This window comes from Synchiropus splendidus, chromosome 6, assembly GCF_027744825.2.
Source record: "Synchiropus splendidus isolate RoL2022-P1 chromosome 6, RoL_Sspl_1.0, whole genome shotgun sequence".
Lineage (NCBI taxonomy): Eukaryota > Metazoa > Chordata > Actinopteri > Syngnathiformes > Callionymidae > Synchiropus > Synchiropus splendidus.
The window spans coordinates 14,457,122-14,483,171 of NC_071339.1; the positions used below are offsets into that span (position 1 = coordinate 14,457,122).

Consider the following 26,050-nt stretch of genomic DNA (forward strand, 5'->3'; position numbering starts at 1 on the left):
TCCATTGAGGTTCAGGACCATCTTAGGACCACTGCGTGAGCTACAGTGGGGAGGAGGCTGAATAAGTGACTTCATTATTTGTTCGAGTGTGATCAACCTTGACTTAAAAATGAAGCCGATTCAGCTTGGTAAATTGTGTTCCCCAGTGAAACGAGTCAAAGTTAGGGTTCCCACTACCCACCGCTTACAAGTCAGAACTGGACTTTTGAAAATGACTTCTCGTCTTTTGTTGAAAAAAATGTGGAAAGGTATTAAAGATCCGAAACCAGTGTAGTATTGACAAATCAAACAGCCCAAATACACAACGAGGGGAAGAGTCGGACACCGGTGACCTGTAGTTCACATTCTTTATTCAGTACTAAACAAAGAACAGCAATGGAAACTGTCATTAAATGGGGTCACTGTAAACAACTGACGTTCTAGTGGACTACAGTCAAGTAACAAATCTGGACTACATCAGTTCAACAATCTGGCCGGTCCTCGCATTCTCCTGCGTGTGTGGAACAACTTCCAGCTTTTTTTAAAGAGATGTTAAGACTTTTTTATGAACTTAAATCCTTTGTTCATCACCCAAAATGTACAACAACATTTCAATTTCCAGACCAAGCAACTTTTGTTTTCCTTCCAGTTCACCGCCCCCCGAGATGAGCACTTCTTGCATCCATGACTCCATGACACCAGTAATAAGGAAGTCATTACATGAAGCTAAGAGCCGAAATAAAGATGATCAGCTTTGTCGCCTCGTCGTCTGGATGCGTTCTGGACCCATTTGTGTGGCACTTGTGTCCGTCGCTTTAGTTGGCTCACTTCAGATCAAAGCAGCAGCTCCATCATAGACCAGTTGGGTCTGGAGACAGAAAAGGTGAGATGAGAGCAACAATTCCCTTCAGAGATATCTGCTCTTCTTCTCCAGGACTTTCCAGGATTTTTCTGCGCTGTGATCGGAACCTCCTAAGAAAATAAACCTCTTTTTTGACACTAAAATCAACTGGAATGGAAGTCGTGTTAAGCCTACATGATTGCAAAGATTGAGTGTGGTCTATAGAGCAGAGAGGTTTGTGCCCAACGCACAACACACGGCGACCTCTCAGAGAGGCAATGGGTCAGGAAAAGTCTGATGGCATGAGGCTGTTATCAGAAGCGTACCATTCACACGGCGAACATATGGATCTTACTTAGCATAATGTCATGAGATTTCCACCCAAGAGAATTAAATTAGATGTTGAGCAACGTCTCTTCAGCGCGAGCTGGGCAGAACCCGATAACACAGAAATGTGATTTTCACATTGGAGGAGAAATGCTAATAAGTAAAGCCTACAAAACAAGGATTAATAGAGATTCCGGGAGAGCGAGGACTCGCTGGAGAAGCTGGCGCGCAGCTTAGCCAGGGCCATTTGTTCACACGGCACAGAGGAAAATGAAGACACGAATCAGGACCTCCCGTCTCGAGTCCTCTGTGTTCTCACTGAGCCTCCTTTACAAGAGAATATGCGTGGTTGATTTTATCTCCAGATGAAGTTGGTATAGGACGACGACGACAAAAACACATTGGTCTATAACACTGCCACCTCAAATGATTCTCATTACAACACGAGTGAGTGCTGAGCAGAGACCGCCCAGCAATCAAGCTGCGAGACTTTGACCTAACCAAGGGCGTGAGTAATGAGGAGAGACATTTCTACTGAGATCCCGACTTTCATTTCCCCCTTATGACACTGCTCTTATCACACAGAAACGTTCAAATCTGGTTAAATGGAGCCATTTTCTCATTTGCCTTCAGAGGGCATTTTTCATGCTTGACGGACTCCAGTCACTTAGACGGCACAAGGGGCTCCATTGTGAAGATCAAGAGGCCCGGTCCACACAGCTTGGCAGACGCTCGCGCAGCACTGCCCACATCGTCCATCCAGCAGTGTCGCAATCTACCACCAGCAATGACAACGGAGCGGAAGTGTCTTTTCCACGGCTCGATCGATGACAAACCCCAACGATTGATTGACAAATCCAGCAAGAGATGGAGCAAATGCGACGTGAACCAGACCGGACTGGCACTGCGATCAGGAGGAGATCGAAGTCTTTGTTTCTCTCTGTGTGGCGGCCGTGCCTTCAGGAGGAGAAGCAGAGGCTACAGCACTCCATGCAGATCTCCAGGCAGTCGGCAGACTCGCAGCACGCGTCGATGATCCCACAGTCCATGTCACACGGCAGGTCGCAGTCCCCGCACTCCTCGGTCATGCAGCAGCAGCAGAAACACGAGTCATCGCCCGCGCACGAACCGCAGGTGGCGCAGTCCAGCACGATGTTACACAGCGTCAGGAACTCACAGAACAGGCAGGCCAGGATGCAGTGGACACAGCAGTCTGTGGAGAAAGACCGTGAGGAGGAATACACCTGGGCACAAATCACAGTCATTCTCATCAGTTTGAAGCATCTCACCGTCCTGAGCATCCGTGGGGATCTGGGAGCTGTTGCTTTTGGAGCTGCTCTTGGAGCTGCCTTTGCTCCTCTTGCTGCTCTGTGAGGTGATGGAGGGGTTGGACTGTAACTTCTTGGTGTGTCTGTTGCCCGCTGAGGAGGAAGAGGAGGTAGAGGAACCTCCTCTCGGGAGGGAGCCCAGCTTGGGATGCCCGTGAGGAGCCCCGTTCCTCTCGCCGTTGGCCTGGGGCGTGTGATGTGGACAGTGTGTCTGGTGCTTGATGCCGTTCCTCAGCTGGCCGCTGGGCTGCGTCCGGCACGGCTGGGTGGGATGGATGGGCGTGGATCTGGCAGCGGGTTGACCTGGAGGGAGACTTTGTCTTAAGGAAGGTCATCAACACACCATCACCTTTGCAGAGGCGGGGAATAACGTACAGCAGACACCTTGTCATTTCTGGGTATATTTACATTTTCCCACCACATTTCTCCTCAGTGTTCTACCATATTTTCCTTTTAACGTTTATTAACTGAATAATCTTCTGGGAAAAAGATGCCGAAATACGCAGTTGAGCGTTTCACTTCTATCAGTTCATGAAATACAGCTCTGTTTCATTATTTGTTTGTTAACTCGTCTTTTAATTTGGCAACACTTCACAGTACTTCTCCACTGCGCCACCGGGATCCACGCCTCATGAAAGTTTTAAGACTTTTCAGAACTGTTTGAAACAGGACTGTTTGAACAGTAGCAGATGCAGTGTTATTTCAGCAAAAACAAAGGTGGACTACTTCGAAAAGAGACATGAAAACAGTAAACTCCATCTCCCTTGATGGCCATAGAACCACGGGACACTAAAGCACAAGGCCCCAGAGGCACCTCACTTCAGTGACACCACATTGAAGTACAGATTTTCTCCCCATTCTTCCAACATGAGAATTCTACAACATAGTGATTTTAATGATACAACTGCACAAGTGTGAGCCGGCTGCCAGCACATGTGCAAACATCAGATTCCTCCCAGAAAGACTGGGGCCCCTCCGTGTGTGTGAAGATTTGTGCTGATGCAGCAGAGAGAGCTGAGCAGCTCCAGCCCACCCCAGAGGCGAGTGCACCGGGGAAGAGTCTCGTGTTTACTCTACTGACCCCTGATCCGACTTGTCTAGACTCTTACACAACCTGAGAGACTGGAGCGAGACAGTTGAGGAAAACTCATCATGTCTTCTGCTCATCTCAGCAGCTTTGTTTAGGTTCTTTAATTGCGAGCGCATGGACTCAAAGGAAGCTCACTATCAGCTGACACATTCATCAATTTACATAACAATAACAAAACATTGCTTGGCTTTCTTTGGCCTTGCTCAGCGACAGCATTGATTCAGAACTGGGAGAGGTGCGGTGGTTTATCCAGCCACAGGATATGACATCAGCAATACCAAGTCATCCTCCTACACAGCACCTGAACACTTGTACGATGCTGTACTCAACCTGAAGGACAAGGAGCACCTATGACTCTGAACTGCAAGTGTAAAGTCACCGGACCTCTCACTTGACTCTTGAGACAGCGTGGATGCTCGCGGGTGTCTGTCTACAATCCAGGGATCCTACACCGCAGCCTCCCAGTTCAACATGATATATTTAAATTACCAAGTTTACCAAGTCTATTTTCAGTCTTGAGTCTGTCAGCTAGTCTGAGAGAGAGGTCCTAGTTTAGCAGGGGTGTTTTCGACTCATTTATTGAGCAAATCTGTTGATGACCTCAGTAAGTGTTGCGGGCCTCCCACTGACCAAGTCTATTTTGGAGATCCTGCTTCAGTCGTATTTTGAAGGGTTTGTTTTCCAAGTCGTACAAATGTCTCAGTTCACGCCATTCCTCCACAGGGCATGTTAAGCTGGGCGACTTCATATCTATGGACAATATGGTGTCATCAAGTTTTTGGACTACGGGAGGGAACAGGAGTTCCTGGAGGAAACCTAAACAAGCCAGTGCAGAACACAAAAAAAATCCCACGCGGAGAGGAGACTTACTCCAAAAGATGGCTACGGATCTAAGCTCCTCCTACTGATACACAAACCTGTCACTAAATGTCAACAACTACAGCCCTTCAGCTTTGAAACGCACGACACAACCAGCAGAGAAAGTTGTGCACAAGCACTCAGCATAATTGCTAATAATAATATTTCCTTACCCTGAGCAATGCAAAATGATCGATCTGTTTATATGATCGCAGAGACGCTTGAATGCTATGGCAGCAAATAACAGCAGGCAGCAGTCTGTCTCGAAGCCACACACCTCCGACCTGGCAGCTTCCGCTCGGTAACTGCCACCATGAAAGATAACCCGAGTTAGCTTGTTTAGATTGGCGGCCGCACAACCAATCCACTGTTATTACAGATCTTTTCATTCAGCAATTTCGAAGTGCGCTCCAGATGTTTGGCAGCCTCCCGGATCGGCGTGTGTGTAGGTGTACACAAATGTCATTTTGGACCACGATGCCAACACATCTTGTGTTACTGTTATCTCTCGCCCCGGCTTCCAACTTTTCATCACCTACTTCTCCTGCGATGCCGTCATTGTTTTTCATCCTGATGGGTTGTTAGAAATATGCAGCCAGCGACCGTGCTCCGCTCAATTGGGGCGTCCCTTCGAGGTTCACATTGTCCTCCCAGGGATTAGGGGCGGTTGAGAAATTAATACTTCTTCTAAGTCTGTGGTGCGGGTGAGTGTGTGCGTGCATGAATACAGGGCGACTTGGCAGCGCCGACAGGCTCACAGAAAGGAGTCCAGTTTGAGGTTAGGCGAACACACACAGATAGACACACACTACCACAGAAAGAAGGCTTCTTTGTTTGCATACAACGGGACAGACAGACAAAAAAGTAGCAGTGCTGTAGAACTGGATTCTGCCTGTGCAGATCTGGAGCAGCAGAGGGAGTGACTCATGCACACGGTGATTCAGCTCCGGTTAAAAATAACAGGAGCCAACAGTGGTATAAAGACGATGAGACCTGGTGGCGCGACTGACATGACACTGACCGACAGAGCTGCTGTGGTGAGCTGCATGAGCGCACATGCAGATGAAGGAGGAATGAGTCACAGACGTGAAGCTGGAGTCCTACACCCTACACCTTGTCTCACACGCCTCTTACGCACCTCCCTCCTGGAGAACATTTCACTCCCGAAACACTGAACTCCTGTTCTGCTGATGGCTCCAACCAAGACTTTGTGGAGGATTCTGGACAACAGGCAACTTTTTTGGTTTGTTAAAAAATGCCAGCCTTTTAAGGTCCGTGAAATCACTACCCATCTTTCGGAGAAGCAGTTGGTTTGAATCCCCAGATTGTGGGATGAGTGTACAGTGGTGCGGCTCATCGCGAGGTGGTCGTAGGTCCAATTAAAATTTCATGCAAGTCTTGGAGTGAACTTGTGTGCAGTTTGTGTGTCCTACTTGGTGGGCACTCTGGTTGCCTCCCACAAAAAAAACATGGAGGTGAATGAATGAGGTGGGCAAGGTGCAGTCCGGGGGCCACATGCTGTCATTTGCAAATATTCCTGTGGCCCTCATGTGCTCAGAGCAAATTTCAATTCTAAAAGAAAAGAACTCATTTTTCCCCTCTCTACAATCCAAGACGTGTGCTTGGATTGGTGTGAGTGGTGACGTTGTTTGTGTCTCTTTTATGACATAAAAGCGGGTGAGCAGTGTGTAGGAGGAGCCCAAGAATAACTTGTGTTCCAAGACTGTCATGATCTATCTTCCTTTGTGTACCAGGAGCAGGTCTGAGCGATTTCTGTTGTCGGAGTTACCACGTTACCATCCCTGAGGCCGCAGAAGAAAGGAGCTCTTCTAATGAAGTGAAGTGGCTAAAGCTCACTTAAGTCGTAAATAATTAGCAGAAGGAAAGTCAACAGTTCCCTGTGTCAAAGTTTCTTGCAGCAGGAAACCAGGATTAAAGGACTCAGCTCTGCCCTCAGAACTGACCCTCATGTGGGATGTGAACCTAGTTAGCCGAACGAGTCCAAGAAGTACATTTAAAACCACTTCATGTCGGTGAAAGGGAAGAAAATGGAACGTAGCGTGTTGTTAAAGTAAAGAGGAGGAGGAGAGTATTTTCTGAAGAAGAGGACGTGAAGCGGCCGGAGAAACGCTCCTTGGTTGCAAACAGAGCCTCTAAGTGCATTTGGCTTGGCTTGGGTTCAGCAAAAAGATCATGCTAAAGAACATTCCTAGAAATTACCTTTCACTTTTTTCCAGGAAAATAAGGTCCAAAGTGTTAGTTTGAACCTGTCACTGATAAATTACATGAGCCATTGTTTCCAGTCCCAGAGAGGCTGAGCTGTTCAGCACATGTGGACATCATGCTGCGACTTTGACGTCAGAGACCGTGGCGTGTTCATGACAATACTGACGTGGAGCGCGCGTGGCCCTGAGTCAGTCTATACGATCCTCCCAAAGAGCTTGTTCCGATCCTGTCCGTGCTACTGGACATGAGGGATTGTGAAATCTCCTTCTTTGGCTTCTGTTCTTGAAGAGAAACACAGTTGAAGAAAAGGAGCTGAACTTTGTAAAGTTTGTGCTAAAGGAAGCCATAGATGAGGGAGGAGGAAATGCAAAATAGAAGGGTGGCAGTACATTTTGTCCAGACCTGCTGTTGTTGCATAATTGTGAGAGTAGAGCGTATGGGGTTCATAGGATTTTATTGGGACGTAAAGCAAAGGCCGAGAAGCTGAGTGAAGACTTCTGAATGATCTGAAAATAGGCCCAGACAGGACAGGTACGGGCAGAAACCACAGATGGAGACAGCAGACGTTCACACACCCACTCACTCACGCATATCTCCGAACACACCTCATTCACCTACTTCTCTGTTTCCTGTCAGAACTGCAGGTCATTCTGCGGCACAAACCAGTTGTTATGATAGAGGCGGGTGCGTGTGTTGACCCCAAATTCCAGGAAAATGCCTTTCTAACACATGCTCGGGTGACAGTTTGCGCAACGCTTTCTTCTCTCCTTCGCAGCAACAAATGGACCCCTGCTTTTAAAGTGTCACAAGCGTGTCACGTGTGCTGCGGATAGATAGATTGAGAAGCCCGTGAAAGCATCTGCCGGTCAAAGACAACATGCCATTTACAGCTTTTAGTTGAGTGAATGATAGGGGGTTCGCTCCGAACGTAGGGTGCAGAGCGGTTTGCCGCTTCAGTCATCAGCTGACGAAGTGAAAATTTATCTCATGATCCAATTCTGCGTGAAAGCAATCGTTAAAGGTCAGGATGATGTGACTCACCCGAGCAACGATCATGGAAATAAAACTCTCACCAATGCTCACGCTGCACTTGTTTCAGCTTCCTTCAGCGTGTGCAGCTGTGCCGGATGGGGCCACCGCTGCTCATCTAAATCCTAGAGGTCAACACGTAACGTCGACAAATTTTGGTTGTCGAAATCTGTGCGTCGATGCGACGTGTTGCTGTTGGTGTAACACACACACGGGCCGCAGGATGGGCATCGAGAACTGGTTGTTATTCAGAAGCAGTGAGAAAATACCACATTCTCTGGAACCATTAAGATATGTTCATTTCTGTTCCTTCAATTGGTTCCTGACTGAGGTCCGACTCCGATTGGCCACCGTCGCTGCACGCCCCAGACTCCGTGTCACCACCTCCGACTGACCGCTTCAGTCAGTCACGGAGGAGTTCTGAAGGATGAGCAAACCCCTTCAAGATAGAATGATGAAAGAGTCTTCTGTGTTTGGTCTGTGCCCTAAAATCCACCATCACACAATCAGGGTTGTCAATAATTTGGTCTCAAAGCAAGTGCTACTTCAGACGGGCACTGTTTCCCTGTGTTGGTGGAGATCCCCCCAAAAACTGCATGTGGGGGCGAGACTGGCCTGCAGTGGCTCACACACGTTCAGAACATCATACTCCAGAACATCAACCAGGCAACAGCCAAAACCTAAAACTGTCCTTTGGAAACTGACCGTGTTATGAAAGTAATAGCTTCAACAATTGCAGTGAATTTTGGACTTGTAGAGTGATTGACTAGGCCACTTAAAAAAGGTACATAATTTAATGTAAGCACACATCAGCCACATGATGACTCTGCCCTGATCTCCAACTCACCCAAAGCTACACTCTCTTCAAAGGGAAGAACATTGGTTTACAGTCCAGATTATGCAGTGGAAGAGATCAATGAGATCATGTTTGAGCAACGGACGATCGATCTGTACTTTAAGTCATGTCTGTCTGTCGTGGTGAAAAAAAAGAGCTGAGTCACAAAGCAAACCTGTGAATTTAGAGTCTGGCGCCCGGTGTGGTGAGGGGCTTTTGGACCGGTTGGACATTTGAGTGTCCAAAATGAGTTTCCTCAGAAAGATTCAGGATTCAACCTTCAAGTTGTAACAGAAGAAAAGCTCAAAGAAGATTGACGGCTCATTGGTAATAAGAAGAACCTGGTAAAGAGTCATCACATGGTGCCTTGTGGACACCCTGTGGTGGGAGGAGGGGGGCGGGCCAAGACATGCTGGACAGATTCCACCTCACAGTTTCCAACAGATGAGTTTGAAGAGGGAAGTCTGGGCCTCCAAGCTCGCACCAGAGGAACCGCTCACATGGACTGTGCCATTAGAAAGTATGTTGACCAACAGCGCTTCAGAGAATGTAATGTCATCATTTGTACTCACATGTGATGTGCTTGCTGGGTGTCAGCAGCTCAGCGTGTGGGAGGTCACCTTTGTGTCCGTCTTCCTCCTCTCCCTGCGACCTTTCTGGTATGACCTCTGACCTCAATATGAGGGGCTGTGTGAAGGCCACATCTACAGGGAGGAAACGCAAGTGTTACTGAACCACCTGAAACCTTCAAAGCAATGTGATGTGGCGCTGAGTCCCAGTTCCTTCCTAGAGAGCCTTCGTTTCTCACGTGGAGAAGCATCTCCCATGTCATCCACCACCACTCACACTTACTTCATTTCAGAGTGATTCTGCTGACTCCAACAAAGCAGACGATTTTGTCTGAATGGTGCTGTGTGCTAGGTCCTCGCTGTGCATCTGGAAGCCGTTAATTCCAACCCCACAGGACTGTTTGGAGCTCGACGTGCACACGCTCGTGAAACCTGAAGTCGGTGTGGGTGTGTTTTTGTTTTCATGTATGTTGAGGATGAAGGCATAAGAAGACACACAGGATATAACTGCTGTAAACAAATGTCTGCTTGTTTTATGGGCTCATGTGTACAGTGGCGTTCTGGGCACATGCGTGTACACACACAGCACAGAGGCCTTCAAAGCGGCCCGGCCAGGGCCTCCGAGAGGTGCAGACTCATTCCGAGGTAAATGGGTGCCAGCTGGGTTTGATAAACACACACATGCACACACAAGCCAAACCACCTCCTGCGCATGGACTCAACACTTCCCGGCTATGTTTATTTACTCTCTTCACTGTAGCTGACTTCTCTATCTGTCCCCTTTGCTCACCTCCACACGTCACACAAATCCTCACTGCAGTTCCAGTCATTCCAAGTTTGGAAAGCAACTGATCTAATGCTGTTGTGCAGGAACAATAGCACATGCTTGAAGTTGATTCAAGTGCAAAGACAGTCAAACGTGTCCCAGGAAGGAGGATAAACAGCTGTTAAACTCAAGATGACATGTAATTAGCTGCCTGTGCTAGCTTGTCAGCAGCAACTCTGTTGGCATTTCTTAAGAGCGCTAAACAAAGTTTAAGAGTGCTAAACAAAGTGCTTTTGAAAGGAATCTCACACCGGCACGGTTCTGGAACCGGTGCCGCTCAGGATTCTCAGAACGGTGCTGTCTATTGAAGCAGCCAGGGCTCATGCTAGTAACTCAAGTGGCCTCTCCTCAGCCTCTCCTTCATCTTTAACATTCATGGTCCAACTCTGTCTCTCCTCTCCACCGGTCCCAACTATGTGTCCTCCCTAACTTTGTCTCCAAATATGTCCCTCTGATCTCATCCATTCTACAAGTGACAACCTCATCTTCATCTCTGACTGTACTCTCTTCTCCTCCTTATTCTCCGGCTATAAATCTGATGATGGAGCCCAAGTCTTACTATAAAAGAGACTTTTTTTTCAGGATTATCTTTAACAAACAGATTTCAGTATGTGTGTTCTCTGAGAACAGTTCCGCACAAGGATCTTCATTCAGTGTTGCAGCAATAAAACCTCCAGTTCAAGAGAGTGGAGCCCAGTTCTTGTCCCAGCTGGATGCAAAACCCTCTTGGTGTCAGTGACACCAAGAAGGCTCAGTAGAAGATTTGTGAGATGAAAGGTCCTTATGAGCCTCATGTAGACACATTCACAACCGTAGTTTTCTCATGACTTTCAGCGTTGAATCTGTTATTCATCGAATGTGTGGTGAAAAGCCCTCCTCTCTGAACACTGGATGGCTCCAACAGCAGCAGACTTGGATCAGTGTTTGGCTCGGTTCGCATGTGGTCGCTGGTCCCAGAGAGAAGTCAGAGCAGATCTAAACAGGGCCTTCAAAGATGGGACGAGCTCTTCCGTTCACATGGGCACACAGGGCCCCCACACAGAAGTGTACCTGTAAACACACATGCAGCAGCATATTTGCTCCGACCCAGAGACCCGGCTCCTTCACCATGTGTTGGTCTGCTGCATGTGGAAGCCATTTCTCAGGCCTTGTCTTCCATGTTGTATCCATTAGTCTCAATCAACTTCATATAAGAAAGCCACCAGAGTGAACTGCTGCCCTCAGACTCCGAGAAGTAGGAGCCCAGAAGGATTCATCAGGAAAACAGAGAAATAATGGCCCCTTTTTTACGATATCACTTTTCAATTGCCAAATATCCCACTGCATAGATTCTTTATGGATTATTATATTAATTATGATTCTATAACCGCGCTGTTTTGGGTTAGACTGAATCTTTACCTTCTGATGAAATACATAGTTGTACAACTATTAAATTGGTCATTGTTGAATTGGTTTTACTTTTATTGATAATGTTGAATAGAAATTGGTCTTTGGGAGTTTCTCATTTTTCTAATGACAAAAAATACACTTACCTTCAGTGAAGGCAACTGCTTTTTTTTATTACTATTAATCTACATTTTATCTGCATTATCAAACCCTTTATTTTGTCATAAATATCATCACATCATACCATTAATCCAATTCAAATGAGCTCCGGGGGAGAGCAGGCGGCAGCAGCATTCTGAAACTCACTCGCACGATTCAGTAGAAAGGGAGGAAGAAAGCAGCTTCAGCCAGCGCCACAGTGCAGTGCAGAGTCTACAGGATCCGAATGGTAATTCAGAACACCAGAAAAATGTCATCATCTGTTCCTTGTTTCATCATCAACATGTCCTGGAAATCTCCCTGAAGTCTGTTCGCAACTTCTTCATTTATTCTGTGAACAGACGGGTAAACAAAACCTCCCTGGTGAAGGTTAGTACATGTACAGATAGTTTTGTTGTTCCAGCCAAGCTTGAGGCCAACACAGTTCTGTGATGAGTCCACCTCTGAGATAAGCTCCAGCGCACAGCATCTCCAGAGAAGAAACAGCAGCTGTTGAATGGATGAATGTTGTTGGTTTCAAACCAGCCTTCCTCCACTCATTCCAACCAGTGTCTCTTTCGTCTCCGTGTGAAAGGGTTAATATGAGTGCACTGTGTGACCTAGTAATCGCTTTCCCACTGTAAACGTCGCTGACCACAATTGTTGGAGCTAAGCACATCGACCCCCCGGTGCCATCCAAGCCAGGCCTTCCACCAATCGTGTGTTGGCATGTGCATCAAACCGCCTGAACCGCCCGACCTCAGAGCCATTTCTGAGATCTGAGAGAGATGAACCTCTAATTGAAATCAGACCGAGGCAATCAAGAGCTGCAGCACAGACCTGGCTGTGTGTGTTTACATGCCAGGATGTGTATTTGTTTATTCATACATCTGTGTGTTCATGTGTGTTTGCCGTTTGGCAGCGGCGCATGTGTCAGTGGCCCTCAAGGTCCATCCAGAGGAATTTCACTTTTCTTGTAAACAGAGCCCTAACTATGAAAACAAAAACATATGGATGCCATAGGGAAACGGTTAGTTTAAACACAAGACAAACACAGACGTGCACACGCGGAGCCGTTATATGAGCTGGGAAGGATGTGACTCCACTCCGAGCAGCAGCAGGAGAGCACACGGAGGGCCGCCCCTCTGGGTCTGATCTCCGAGGGAGGGTGTTGGTTCACAGGGTTTACCTGCTGCCTGTCAAAGCACCTACACCTCACATTGTTCACAGCCCAACACAGACACGCCTGCTCTGCATGCGAATGGCAAAGGTTCTGCTGGCAAAGACGAACAGAGTCTGAGCAAACGTATTCATTATGACAAAAGCAATGAAATGAAGTGCTGCTTTGTTCTGAAACGACAGTCAAGGCCAGATTAGGAACAAAATTGCTTCAAGAAAAGAGTGACTTTTTGGTTTATTTTCAAACTGTTGAGTGATGAGTGAGCAGACCAGGGATTGTACTGCTCTGCCGAAGAGATCACTGACAAATCTCAGACCCTGTCCACAGGACGACAGGCTCGGTTGTGTCCATTGTGTGTTGGACCCGACCTGACTTTCCCCTCTTCAGCTACACAACACCGCCTCAATACTACTTAATACAATGACATCATAGCTCTGCTTCTCTGGACTTTGTCCCGGAGAATTGTCACTTAACAACAACAACAACAACGACAGAGGAAAACCCATTCTAAAGCAGCCGTTCAGATTATCTCAAATTTGAAGACAAATCTTGGATCCCAGACTCCTTCACTGTCGCGAGCAGCTAACCAGCACTGAACAACGAAACAGCATGTTGTTGGATGCACAAAAGAGATGTAAGAAAAGAGTTGAGAGGCACCAACACAAGTTTAATATTTAGACTATGCTTTCTTTTTCCCAGACCAGAATCAAAGAATTGTACAAAACTGTACCCATAACTCGGGTGCTGGGATGTCGCGGTAACATGTAGCAATAGCTTGTGGAGGACAACTTTAACTTGTTGTCTGGCATGACATTACAACTTACACACATGCGTCATGACTTCTCCCTCTTTAGTGAGAGTATTACAGCGCCACATACAGGCCTGGCATGTGCACTACATGCTTTCCAGCTGTTCTCAGTGGTTTCTTGTGCTTGCCTGAAAGCACTTTTTCATATCAGACAGGAAAAGATGCATCTTTGTGGGGACATGGCCTAGAAATGACACATCAGTGGAGACTTTTTCATTCATTGGTTCATTTTGTGTTCTTGCCAACTTTCAGCTAATACTTGCCTTTTAGCTTCGGTTTTGTCAGAAGAGTCTATATTTCAGTGTGGACACTAGAATTTTACATAAGTTATTTTCCAATGGTCGATTATCCAGAGTGGTGAACAGAGATGAAGAAGGTGAAGAAGAGAGTGCAGCAAAGGGGAAGTGATGTCACAGCTGCAGGAAGAGTGAAAGAAAAGCTTCACAGGACTAGTTGGGCAGGACAGATGGTTTGAACATGTGAGGATGAGAGACAGTACAGGGCTGAGAATGTTGGGAGATAGAGAAGATGAGGAGAACAGTGAGGTTCATGGATGCTGTAAAGAGGAAATGCTGAAAGAAAATTTCTGTGAACTGTTAGTGAACCCCAACATATATACAGGTTTGTGGGCTTAAAGATATTTCCAAGTCAGAGGAGCCTCATATTTAAAGCATCTGCAGCCCTCAAACCTCCGTGTCCCACTTTAGAAGCCTTCTGACCTCTCTCTGGTTACAAACCATGAAACTCTGAATTAGGAGCGAGGGAGTTGGAGAGTAGAAACAATGAGATAAGGGAATGTTGACAAAGCACTGCGGCCAAAAGAAAGGGCCGGAACCGATTAAGACCACTCATCACGGCCGCGCTCCTGACCGAGAGTGTGGAGGAGATGACAAAAAAACTGCACCTCCTCTGGACAAACATATGTATTCTAGAGAGGAAACGCGAAACCAAAGAGCAAGAAAGAAGATGTTATTTTTTCGTTGAAGAAACCCCATGAAACCCAAAGCACATGGTCACTGGAAGAATGAATGAAGAGGTCTAATCTCAATAAAAGCAACAGCGCTCTGCTTTATAGCTTTAATGATGCAACGTTATTACTTCAGAGCCTGCAGCGGCTGGGAAAATACTTTTTAGCTCCACTGCTATCTCCGACGAGGAGCTCAGGTTTGTTTTGAGACAAGCTGTAATTGTGTTGGGAAACATATGGAAACCAGCGGCGCAGTCGAAGATTCCGCGTGGACGGCTTCCAAACACAAACTGTCTGGCGATTTTGCCAAATGTGCATTATCGCACATGAAAGCAGCAGCAGATTGTTTAAGAGGACGGTGCGGTTTCGTAGTCGACAGTGAGAGCACAGTAGAATACGTTTACTGTCCAAAGCAATCAAGCGTTTGAAGAAAAATACTGCTGTTTTAAGTCAGGCCGAAACATCAAACTCAAGAGACGCTGGGATGCTAACTCATGTCATGCATGCCACAGTTATGGCTGAAACAGAATTGTGTATTATTGTGTAGTGTGCTGCTTTTAATATTACTTAAAGAGTCTCATTCCAGTAGTTTGTCCAACTGTGAACACGGAGCCGACAAAGAATATTGACTGAAGACTGCACACACACATACATGTCGCAACATACCATTAGCTTCGTTACATCTTGTAAATGAGTCTAAAAAAAAGTTTGACTCACATCATGATGACAAGTGTCTGGAGCTGAGAAGGGATGCCAGACTTCAAAAAATGAACTCCCGTAAAATGTAAAGAACGCACTCCTCAAGTGTAGAGCGGTGCGTAAAATGTGTCTCGAGTTTAATCGCTGAAAACCTCAAACACTCGACAGCACGAAGCCACTGGCTCATTCAGGGTCAAGCGCTTGCATCTAAACACCGGGAGGGAAAGTAAATTTAGAGTGTGACAAAGACAGATGACTCATTTCCACATGCTGGAGAGAATGAACAAGCGCCACTTGATTGGGTCATCTAAACAAAAGCTAATGGCTAACACAGGGCGAGCCAAAATCACAGGACTTCAATGGGAGTAAAAAAAAAAAAGTTTTAAATGGCGCCTCGACAAAAAGCAAAGTTCCATATTGGAAGGAACAAAGTTGAACTTTGGTGATTCAGTGGTGGGCAGCGTGATATTAGGAGCAGGAGTTACTACTCCGGGTGGCAGTGATGTTGTGACACATGGTGTCAGAGGTGGGATGATCGTGAGGTACCATGGAGCGCGAGGCTAGGTGGCATTAAGTCATCACTCTCTCATACTGTTGGTCTGGGTATAAAGGGTCGAGGTGAAGTAGAGGATGGAGGTCACAAGGACATTAGTCGCGGCCCAACCATCATTCAGTAGTAAGTGACAAATAATGTGATTTTTTTTTTAGCTAGAGAATGAATCAGCCATGAGCTCTGAAGAAGGGAGGTTCCAACCTGAGGTTGGAAGAAGTTTGATAAAAAACCTCCAGCCTCATTGTACCTTCATGCCTGAGTGAGCGCTCCAGTGTGGTGAGCTTCACACCTGTTGAGCACAAGTGCCTTACAGCTGGACCGACGACAAACAAAACAAGGACAACATGGCTGGCGCTGCCCAATATTTAGGAACAGAAAGAGCAAAACTATTCATTTTTTGATGACATGTTGATGGCGGTTTTGAAATAGATCCATCAACGGTCATCAGTTCGAATTTGGTCGACATTAGAGAAGATTAAAAAAATGCTTGACAAATCCAGACTGTTCTTCATTGACAACCTTGGTTAGACATGATCTCACAAGACACCTGCATGGTGGGATGGAAGCTGCCCAAAGCATCCCTCAGACTGCGAGTGGAAAAAGAATCCAATCCCCACCACGACGGCTCAAAACATGTGAACTCTGATTGGATCCAAACTGTCTTCAACAATCAGCTCCTCAGACTTTTTCTCACACTTTTGTTCCAGAAGGGAAAGCAGGTCATATTTGACTCTGCCAAATATCCAGCTTGTCTCTCGGAATCCTTTCTAGACAGTCCAGAATGTGGCACTAATTCCTGGCCCCCAAATGAGTCCGATTTCTGAAGCCAGTTAAACAGACTTGATCTCCTACTCCTTCGCCACATTCTTTTGATGAACATTGGCAGTGCCACACAATCCTTGCTCAAAGCTGCGTATCAAAGCAAACTACCCCTTCAGGTCTGTCAGAGAAGTATCTGCAAGGCGAGTAGCAAATCACAGTTGAAACAGAGGACATATGTCCGTCTGAACAAACACTGATATCTCACCAGTGTTGTGTATTCTGCTTCTACTTTCAGGCATTCTGATGGGCCCAGTATCAAACTGCATAATGGTGCCAGGACAAGTTTACTGATGCTGATATATGTGTTCCAGTTTCTGGTTGAAAAGTCAACCTGGCACTGAAAGCAGAGCCTTGTTGCTTCAACTGACCAACACTCCCCTCCCAGCCGTGACTCACCAAGCAGAGCAATCTAGAGAAGACAAAACCTGTGACAGCAACAACAAGAGGATTATAAATGTGTCCAGACATGAACCTGTTTCCTCACGTGACTGAGTGACATAAGAAGACGATGTTTACCCCCCAACATCGCTCCCACTCTCCACGGGTTGAGGCTGTCTAGAGAAAAGCAAATGAAAACTTTAGCCCTTGGCAACAAACCACTTAAATCTCCAGCTAAATTGCAAACATAATCTTTCCCCTTCACCCCACAGGACCTGCACTCGGCTCGGCTCAAACTTCAGAAGCAGATGAGTCATGCACAGGGCCATCTCCTCATGCCTCCGCCTTCCTATCCTAGCCATGACCAATTTTACAAAGGAGAAGGGTCATGGGTTCACTTTCAGATTCCCAAGGGTGTCATGGTTAACCTGAGTGTTCCACTGCTCGAAGCTGACCCCTCAACTCATCCCAGGGAGGGTTCCCCCACACAGAGATCAAGCAACGATGACCAGCGGCTGATGATTCACACTTGACATGTGACTTCCTGGAAAGTCCGATCGTGATATTGCATGGCGAAATGACACCATTTTGAAATACATTTTCTGAAGAGGGAACAGAGTTCTCTCAGTAACCGAATGCATCAAAATCTGCCAACGATTCTTGCGGTGAAACCAGCAGACGTCATTCTCTTCCAAACTCTTGGCTGAGTCACGACTGTCTGCACAGCGTTAGACAAGTTTGACTTTGTCTCCTTATCATTCTGTTCCCAGAAACTCAAAGTAATTCCTATTAACACATGAAGCCGAAGAAGCGTCAGGCTGAGGAAGACAAAACGCAGAGCAGCGCAAAATTCACATTGAGGAATGTCCATATCAAGTACATATGTAAAATCAAACCATCCACAGCATGCCAGCCGTGCCGGCGGATCACATGACCCTCCACCTCTGAGCAAGGGGGGCCTTAATAAACGTGAGCAAAGCAGGCTATTCAATTCTGTCCAACTGGAGTGGCCTTGTGTGTGTACATACTGTATACATCCATGAAAGTCACAATGTACAACTGTGTCTGGTATTGTGAAGCAGTGTGTTGATAGACAGAGGAGGTCAGAAGGAGCTGCACTGGACCTTTGTCGGTCAGAAGAAAGGCTCATAGAAGAAGAAGAAGAAGAAGTGTGCGAGGACGGGGACATCAGAGTAGCTGTGAGGTGAGAGGAGGCCTCAGCTCTCCATGGACAATGCTAGTGATATACTGATTTAGCAAGCAAGACAAAATGCATGTTTGTGAGTGTGAGAGGAGTTAAGTTAAGGGGTGAGAACAGTTCAAGGATTTGGGGTGAATCATCAGCGTGATGGACGGAAGTGAAGAAGGTGAAGAAGAGAGTGCAGCAGGGTGGAGCCAACTGTGACGTCGGAGCGGGGGCTTCATGGGCCGTATGTTGGCAGCAGATCAGAAATGGGTCTATCAGAGTGATATGTGGAGATGTTTGGAGACACAGCTTGGAAGGACAGATGGTTTGTAGAGAAGAAGTTGGACCACAGATGTTTGAGGTGAAGAGGAGGACGACAACAGTGATGTATTCCCTCCACTTTCAATACTCGCCATCTTCTCAATGTCGGTACCCACCAGAGCTGAGAACCCGAATTGATGGTGTCTACCTGAATGCTACTTTACCCACCAATAAAAAGTCAAACAAAGGGGAGTTGAACCAGCACCTAGACATAGGGTTTGTCAGGAGGTTTCTCTCACCTGTACTCGGAGTAGTGTTGGGCTCGAGCTTGCTCAGTTTACTGGCGTTTGTGTTCGGCTTGGGTTGAGTCGTAGCTGGACTGGCATCCCCATCATGAGGGTCTGGGGAGGTGGCAGAGGCACTCCTCTCCTCATCCATGGGCAACAGGAGCCTCTGAGGGTTGACGGATGAGCTGAAGACAGGACACGTCCTCAGTGGAGCATCATTAGGGTTAAAGAAAATTAAACGGATTTCTGAATTAAGTCTTAACTGAACTTCATTTTTAGAAACAAGAACTGGTCGAATGGGTGGGTGAAGAGAGACGTCTGAAAGCCTTATCTATTCCTAATGATATAGTAATAACATCAGATGTGGTGTTTTCTTCCTCTTCACATCTACATCGCAACAAACTTCGACCCTCCAGCTTCAATCCATACAGTTTGAATTAACAAGATCGTCGCTGAAATGATACCAACAGCTGAAGTCATTTCCGGCCTCGCTTTCTTCTACCTGACGACAGCTGCAGTGTGTGTGTGTGTGTGTGAGCGCGCACGCGTGTCACGTGCTAGCGTGTGTCTGACGCGCGCTCGGCTGGACAGCTGTTTGCGCGCTCCCGCGAGCGAACTTCTTCAACAATTTCAACTGTGCAGCGATTTTCCCTCCAGATAACTCGGCGAGTTGCACGCGAGCACCGACTGTTTGGTGTAGTTTTATCAAGTCATAAGCTGAAAACAATGACTCTCACTTGAGAACCATGCAAACGTTTGGAGAAGCTTCGAGAAAACAGCAGCAACTTAGCGCCAACTTTGAAAACTAATCTCCGAGCTCTTTCTAACACGCGATATTCGATGAATAAAGACAGCTGGAAGCGAATAGAGGGCGTTCGGTGTTTACCTTTATTGCTTTCCCCAAACGAGTCCGTGCCTGCTCAGACTCAGCCGCGCGTCAAGACCCTTCATTTGATCTTTTTTTTTTTGTTTGTTTAATCGAGACGAGCGACTGACCTTCTGGGTGGCTGGGTGACGGTGCAGCCGAACCTGGGCTACTTCATGCTGTGGCCGCCCCAGACGGACTCCAGGTCCTCTCTCCTCCGACTACCTCCACGGTTCATGGAGGCGCTTCCCAAGTGCCAAACCAGCGCCGTTTGCAAGAGTTTCTCTCCGCCTCCCAAAGTTTGTCCAGATGTGAGTCGCCTGCGTGTCTCAGCGCCAGCTCTCGGTCCGAACTTCAGGACTCCGCCGCTGCGAATCCAAACCGAGCTTTCGCGACTTGCCCTCACTCGCAGACTGCGTCTTCTGCTCCGTGCGCTCTGTTGCTTTCGTGTTGGACAGGAAGCTGGAGTCAGCGGTGATTGTGCTTCCTCCAGGCTACGAACTCGTTGGGCTGAACTCTGCTGTCATATAATTACCTCCTAACCCAAAACAGACACTGCAGCCTCATGGCTTTCATGGCGCAGCCTTCCCAAGATCCCCATCACCACCGCTGTCTTCTGCTAGAAGCCACAAACCTGTGCGTACTTGCTGTGTCGTGAGTATGGTGTGTGCCACACGTGTCAAACTCAAGGCCTGGGGGCTTAGTCTGTGCGTTTTGTGCAGCCTGAGAGGGTGAAATGGCTCAAAATCATTATTATTCACACTGTACTGACACTAGTTCAGTGATGACTGAGTCCAATGTTTTGCTGTTGGTCCTGTTGTCTGAGGCCCCTTTTAAGTCTCACTTTTACTGACTAACTTATATGTGACGGCTTCATCTCACTGGATCATTGAGGAGATTATTACTTATTATTATTATTATTATGACAAGAATTTGGAGGAAACCTGTGTCTCTTGTGTCTGTATTTTGTCTCAAGCCTGCTTCACACCATGGGTTGCTCGGAACTCTATAACACTCCAGTTCCCAAACGCAATTTTGATCCATGCTCAAGACGGGAAAAGAACTGGTTGGTTTGTTAGTTATTTTGTGGTTGGTTTGAGTTTCACGAACTGTGACATCATCAGTGGGTGAGTTGTGAACTTTGCTAAAATCTTTCATTTTTGTCGCTAGACAGTGTTGTAGGAGTGAATGTAGAGTGTCTGGTTGCCGGGTGAGTGACGTCTCTTGGAAAAGTGAAGAAGTTGATGTGCGCTTCTGTGCAGTTCGGCTGTAACAAAGTCATAAACCAAGTAACGCTCTGTCCCAGACTCGCCTCATCCCTGTCCCAGCTCCAGCCCACAACAGGACATCAAACCCTGGAGTGTGCTCTCCAGCCTCGGAGGTGTGGAGAGCGAGCACCTCCCCTGTGACACTCTACCACGGTCCAGTGCGGAGACAGGAAAGGTTTCACACCAGCTGGGTATCATTTGTCATTCATAATAATGTATTATGATGCTAACTTTCCACGAGTGCGTGTCAGACCTGTCGCAGCCCTCAGAGCAGTGCTCAGTTTCATAAGGTCAAAGAGCCCTGCTTAATGCTGATGCACTGTGTGGGACTTTCAGGGCTAGAGACTGGAGTTGTTGAGGAATTTAGTCTGATCTGAGTTTGTTCAAGTCAAATCTTCTCAGAAGCTGCAGTCACTGGTCTTATTTAGCGTGTGTTTCTCACTGATGTTTAGGAAGCGTTTTCAGCTCCATTGCTGCCGCGCTGATAACATTCCTCAAGCGTGAGACAGCTCCTCTTTTATTCTCTCTTGAAGTGATTTGGTCTGCGGATGAGGCGACGTGTCAGGAGAGGTGGGGTTTGCCGGGAGTCGGCAGACGCTGACGAGCGCTGTCCAACACATCAGGTCTGCTCTCGTCATGTTGACACCTGGAGGTTTACGGGCAGATGAGTGTTTGTGATGATTGATGGTCGCAGGCCTGCTCGCTCACAGCGGCACATCCAGGCTGCAGTTTCTCTAACAGCTTGATCACCTCCGCTTCAATTGGTGTGTTCCATCACTCATCCCAACTCAGCCAGGTTCTGACACTGAAGTGTTTGTGCTCGGCAGGGTGTCGTTCTCCGTCTGGCCACCAGGGTCAGAGTTTGTTTGGGCAAAGGTTGCCGTCGGTTCAGTTCCAACAGCGTGTTTGTTTTTTAGTTTGTGGAAGGAATCTGGACTATAATTATTGAGGACAGTGAGGTGCTCTCACTGACTGACCAGGTGAATTTATGATCCGGCTGCTTTCACCATGGGCCCTCACTGTACATACAGGATTTGTATGAGCTATGCACATCGCCAATAATTCATGAGACGTGCAAATGAATATAGTTCTGAGTGAATTTGTAACGCTGCTTTGGGGTGGCATGATAACAGAACAAACAAAAACGGCATCAACTGAAAAGGACTGCTGTTTATTAAAGAAAAATCCTCCTTACAAGGACCACAACTTCCCCAGAAAAACAGACACACCTGACCACAAGTGTCCACAGGTCTCAACTGAAACAAAACAAAGCTTTCGCCCACTAGTGCCCACCACCAAAAACAATACAACGAGAAGTTCTCACATTTGGATTATTATATGTTGCAGAGGAGAACCGAGTGTCCCACCACCTGCCTCACCTGCTGCACTCGTATCAGATCAGATTCTAAAATTGCACTGTCACTAACCATCTCCTCTTTCAGAGACATGTGTGGCCTCTGTTCTGACTGAAGCTGAAGTAGGGTTCGACTTGTGTTTGTACGTTCATGGCAAACAGAAGCCCTACTGCAATAGTTTGGAGCGCCGAGATTGCAGTTTCTGTGTTCAGGCGACATCAGAAGTGTCAAATGCTGAAAAATCTGGGGACAAGTCAAGACGTGCAGAGAGGGAGAATTCATCAACATAAAGAATGAGAGAGAGAAGCTAATGCTAGTGGCTGCTGAGCTGATAGCTCCTCTGCAGGTTTGGTTGGACCACTCTAGATAAAGGGCTTCAGTTCCGCCTCTCTGATCTGCCATGTTGATGTTCCACTCACATTAGGCCTCTCCCACAGCCAAGTGTTCCCGAACACCGGACTGTAGCTCCCTCTCTAACCCAGGTATACAGAGGTTCAGTGGTGGGGTTCTGGTATATTGCCCAATATGTAAAATTGTGAAAAGAAATCCATGTCGACAGGATGTTTCTAGTCGGTGTTTGGGCAGACTCAACAAAAAGACGGCGTATCAGCATGTTTTTTTGTGAAGAAAGGTTTTCTTCTTTATGGATTGTAAACAGCAATTCTGAGCATGCTGCCCCCTGCTGAGCCAAGTGAGTAGTGTGAAGAGGCACATAGTCTCTGGTGAGCCACACGGGCTGCACCACTCCTCTTGGAGGTGAGTGTCGCCCCGGAAGTTCTGACCCTACTTCATGAGACACCACACGAAAGTCCGGCCCAGGATCCTGCAGGGAGGGGCACATGAGGGAGACTAGACTGGGACTGTGAGAGCGTCTGTCTGTGCGCGGAAGGGTCAGTGAAGCAGGAGACGCCGGGGAGACTATCTGCTCAAACGCCTCCTGGTGTTATTCTAAACTTTTCACGCGGATTGTCTCAGTGGTTTTTCGGAGTGAGAACAGAAGGAGGAGAGAGAAGAGTGAAAATGTGGTTCCAATCACTGACAAAGATGCTTTTGTTCTGCTGCAGGGCCTCTCTCTCTCTCTCTCTCTCTTTCTTTTGCATCACACATGCTGAGAACCCCAAAGTTTCACCGTAACCTTCAGGTTCACGTCGTCACTAAAAAGTTTTGAGTGTCAGAACGCAGCATCCTACTTCTAACACTTCCACTTGTTTGTGTTGTTTCTGTCATGTCCACACTTTATCCCGTTCTGTTTTTATTGTTGTATTCCTTCCGTGTTCCTTCCTGTGCTTTTGTTTTGTTACTCCTTGTTGTATCCGTTTCCTGTCTTCCCTCCAACTTCACAGGCATAAGCAGCTGGCGCTCATCTCCTCATCATCCTTTCATGGATATCTTCCTTCCGACGCCGGCTACGTGTGCCAGATGGTAGCTTCTACTTCCATTCAGGTAAATCTCTCTCAAGACTTCCATGATCTCGCTCTCGTCCCTGACCTTTTTCAAATTCCTTCCGCGCTCAAATTCCTATTCAGCAACTTTCGTTCCTCGTTCTTCCTTGCTCCACTTTGGTTTATCTCCCAACTTCCATTCAGTCCGTGTGTGAGCTGTTATTTAAAAGTCTCACTTTTTATTTATATCTCTGTCTAGTTTATTCCTCGGGGACGTGTGTATCCACCACCACCACCGAGCGCTTTCTGTTGATTTATCTCCAGGTGTGTTTTCTGTTCTCCCAGTTTTAGGCTTGTGATTCTAATCCGCCTCTCTTGGTTTCCAGATTCTTCCCCAGTACCTGTGTGTTGATCCCGGTCCGCGTTTTGGTACCCGACGCCTTTAGTTGTTAGTTATTTGTCTGTCTATTTATTTCTACAATTCCATCAATTAAATCTTGCAATTTAATCACGTGTCCCATGTCTTCTGTCGACCAACACTGACTGCACTTGGGGTCATTCATCCGCCATCATGACAGTTTCCACGTGATGGTCCCCGATCAAATGCTCACTGAAGACTTTAGTGCTACGTTGTGTTTTGTTGAGTTGTTATTGTTGTCCAGCAAAATGTTGCTGAACGACCTTGAAATGGGCCTGAGTCAGTAGTCTGAAAGTTCTGGACTGGCTGTGTGTGTGTCTGCTGAGTGTCATGGTCACAAATATGGAGGTGAAATCTATCCAATCCAATAGTTGCTGAGGGCCACAGCTAACCCCAACTGACCTCTTCATAATTCATACTTTTGGCACTGTAATAGCATCTGATGTCCGTAAACAAAGATGTGAAGACGCTGACTTCAACAACAAAAACAGACAAGCCCATGATTCAGTGCAATGAGGTGTCATATACAACCTCTACTGAAGGAAACTTACAGTACCTGCTAGCACAGTTCATGTGGGTCCTGGTGGATGCCGTAAGGTTGGACCTCTATTTAACCAGCGCCTGTGGTGTCGTCCCATTCTTCTCACAGAGCAAATACATGAATTGTTAGTCCGTTTATATCAGCGTGGCACAGAGCGTAGCCTCGCTGGGTGTAACCGGCTCCCACCCTTTATCAGCTGGATTGGGCCGCGGCCCCCCGCGACTCTGCCGTGATAAAGGCCAGCTCCCGGAAAGAACGTGAACATCGGGAGCCGCTTTATCGGTGCTTTATTTAAGCTATACGCCCATGTGTTTGAGAAAAGTGAGCCTGAATAGAAGAGCGAGTGGGGGCATGTTGACACTCCAGAGACACGCTACATTTGAATGCTAACAAACCTCTCAGATCCCGTTCACACGTAAGTGAGCTAAACTTCTCAACAGCTCTCGAGTGTTTCTCTAAAAGACATTTTACTTTGTAAATTAGAAGATGAGCTGTCGAACATGGACCTAATTATTTATCCACAAAACATTTGTTCAGTCAGAGAGCCGCCACTTCAGGTTTCCTCAATTGGTGACCTCAAGTCCAGCACCTCCAAACGCACTGCAATACTCCAAATCAGAGGAAAAACAAACGGCAAGTCTTTTTGTTGAAAGCCTTTCATCACTGAGTGTTCTTCAGCTGTTCTTCATCTGTGTGCGTGTTTGTATGCATCCCTGTACAGCCGTACTTGTTCGGATCTCATTAGCCTCAATTTCAGGACTGACACTCCAAAAACTTCATTATAGTATTATAAAATTATTAGGGGAGGGACTCAATTAAAAAATTAAACAAATTAACTAGAGAATTTGTGATTAATTAATCTCAATTATTCGCATTTTAATGGCATAGGAATATTTGCCACAAGAAGCCACATTTTTTTGAATGAATTTGGTAAATTACTGAATCAAATGATGGACTCATACATACATTTAAACAACAAAATATTTTTTTTTTCGCGTCAGTTTCACAATGGCACGATAAATCAGATGGTGTCTGTATTCAAGTTTTTATATCACCTTATTTAAACTAAAGCTCTTTTAATGTCTTGAAAATATTTGTATAACAATTACAATTTTATAAGAATTTCAAGTACATTCAGAGTAGTGGAAACCCTGGCCATAGTGTAGTGAAAAACATCCCTGAACAAAAGCAAACAGATGTTTTTGTTTGCTTTTGTTCAGGGGTTCCTCCATGTTTGTTGTTGTTGTTATCATCCCAGCTGCCACGTGTCTTGTGCATCAGTGTGATCAGTGCACCAGGAACTCCTGCAATGACAAAGGTTCCCTGTTGTCTGGAGAGCAAACTGTTCAATTCAATTCAATTCAATTATAATATATATTATAAATATTTTTGTAATTGTGTTGTAATTAATTTATCATAATCGATTTGTTAAAGACCCACCACTAAAAATTATATAACAGCATTAGTAATATTGTACTTTATAGTGTATAGTGAATTTAAGTTTAGTCCTGGTTAAGGTCAGCTACGTGTTGTGGATGGTTGGGTTTAGGATGAGAAGCTGGGGAAAGGGTTATGGCAATGAGAAACCTCACAATGTCCCCGCAAGGATAGAAATACAAATGAGTGTGTGTGTGTGTGTGTGAGAGAG

At 46.5% G+C, this 26,050-nt stretch overlaps 1 protein-coding gene across 3 annotated transcripts; it reads right to left on the minus strand.

Annotated features, from left to right (window-relative positions):
• Window positions 1-352: 352 nt before the first annotated feature.
• mdfi (MyoD family inhibitor) lies at window positions 353-20,067 on the minus strand. 3 transcript variants are annotated; one of them, XM_053868893.1, is made up of 5 exons: window positions 19,570-20,065; window positions 18,586-18,758; window positions 9,086-9,217; window positions 2,437-2,778; window positions 353-2,360 (listed from the first exon to the last, which is right to left on the minus strand). In XM_053868893.1, the coding sequence occupies exons 2-5, from the start codon at window positions 18,722-18,724 to the stop codon at window positions 2,107-2,109; spliced, it is 867 nt and encodes a 288-aa protein (XP_053724868.1). In that variant the 5' UTR covers window positions 18,725-18,758; window positions 19,570-20,065; the 3' UTR covers window positions 353-2,106. The 3 variants fall into 3 exon arrangements, with proteins under 3 accessions (XP_053724868.1, XP_053724869.1, XP_053724870.1); XM_053868894.1 differs by having other exon boundaries at window positions 19,460-20,065; XM_053868895.1 differs by lacking the exon at window positions 9,086-9,217 and having other exon boundaries at window positions 19,570-20,067.
• Between the last annotated feature and the right edge of the window lie 5,983 nt (window positions 20,068-26,050).

Excerpts from the sequence above, each read along its gene's own strand:
- mdfi (XM_053868893.1), bottom strand. The coding sequence starts at position 18,724 with ATGGATGAGGAGAGGAGTGCCTCTGCCACCTCCCCAGACCCTCATGAT. Across the intron at positions 9,218-18,585 it reads CAACACTACTCCGAGTACAG|ATGTGGCCTTCACACAGCCC; the intron begins GTGAGAGAAACC and ends TCCTCCCTGTAG. Across the intron at positions 2,361-2,436 it reads CCCCACGGATGCTCAGGACG|ACTGCTGTGTCCACTGCATC; the intron begins GTGAGATGCTTC and ends CTTTCTCCACAG.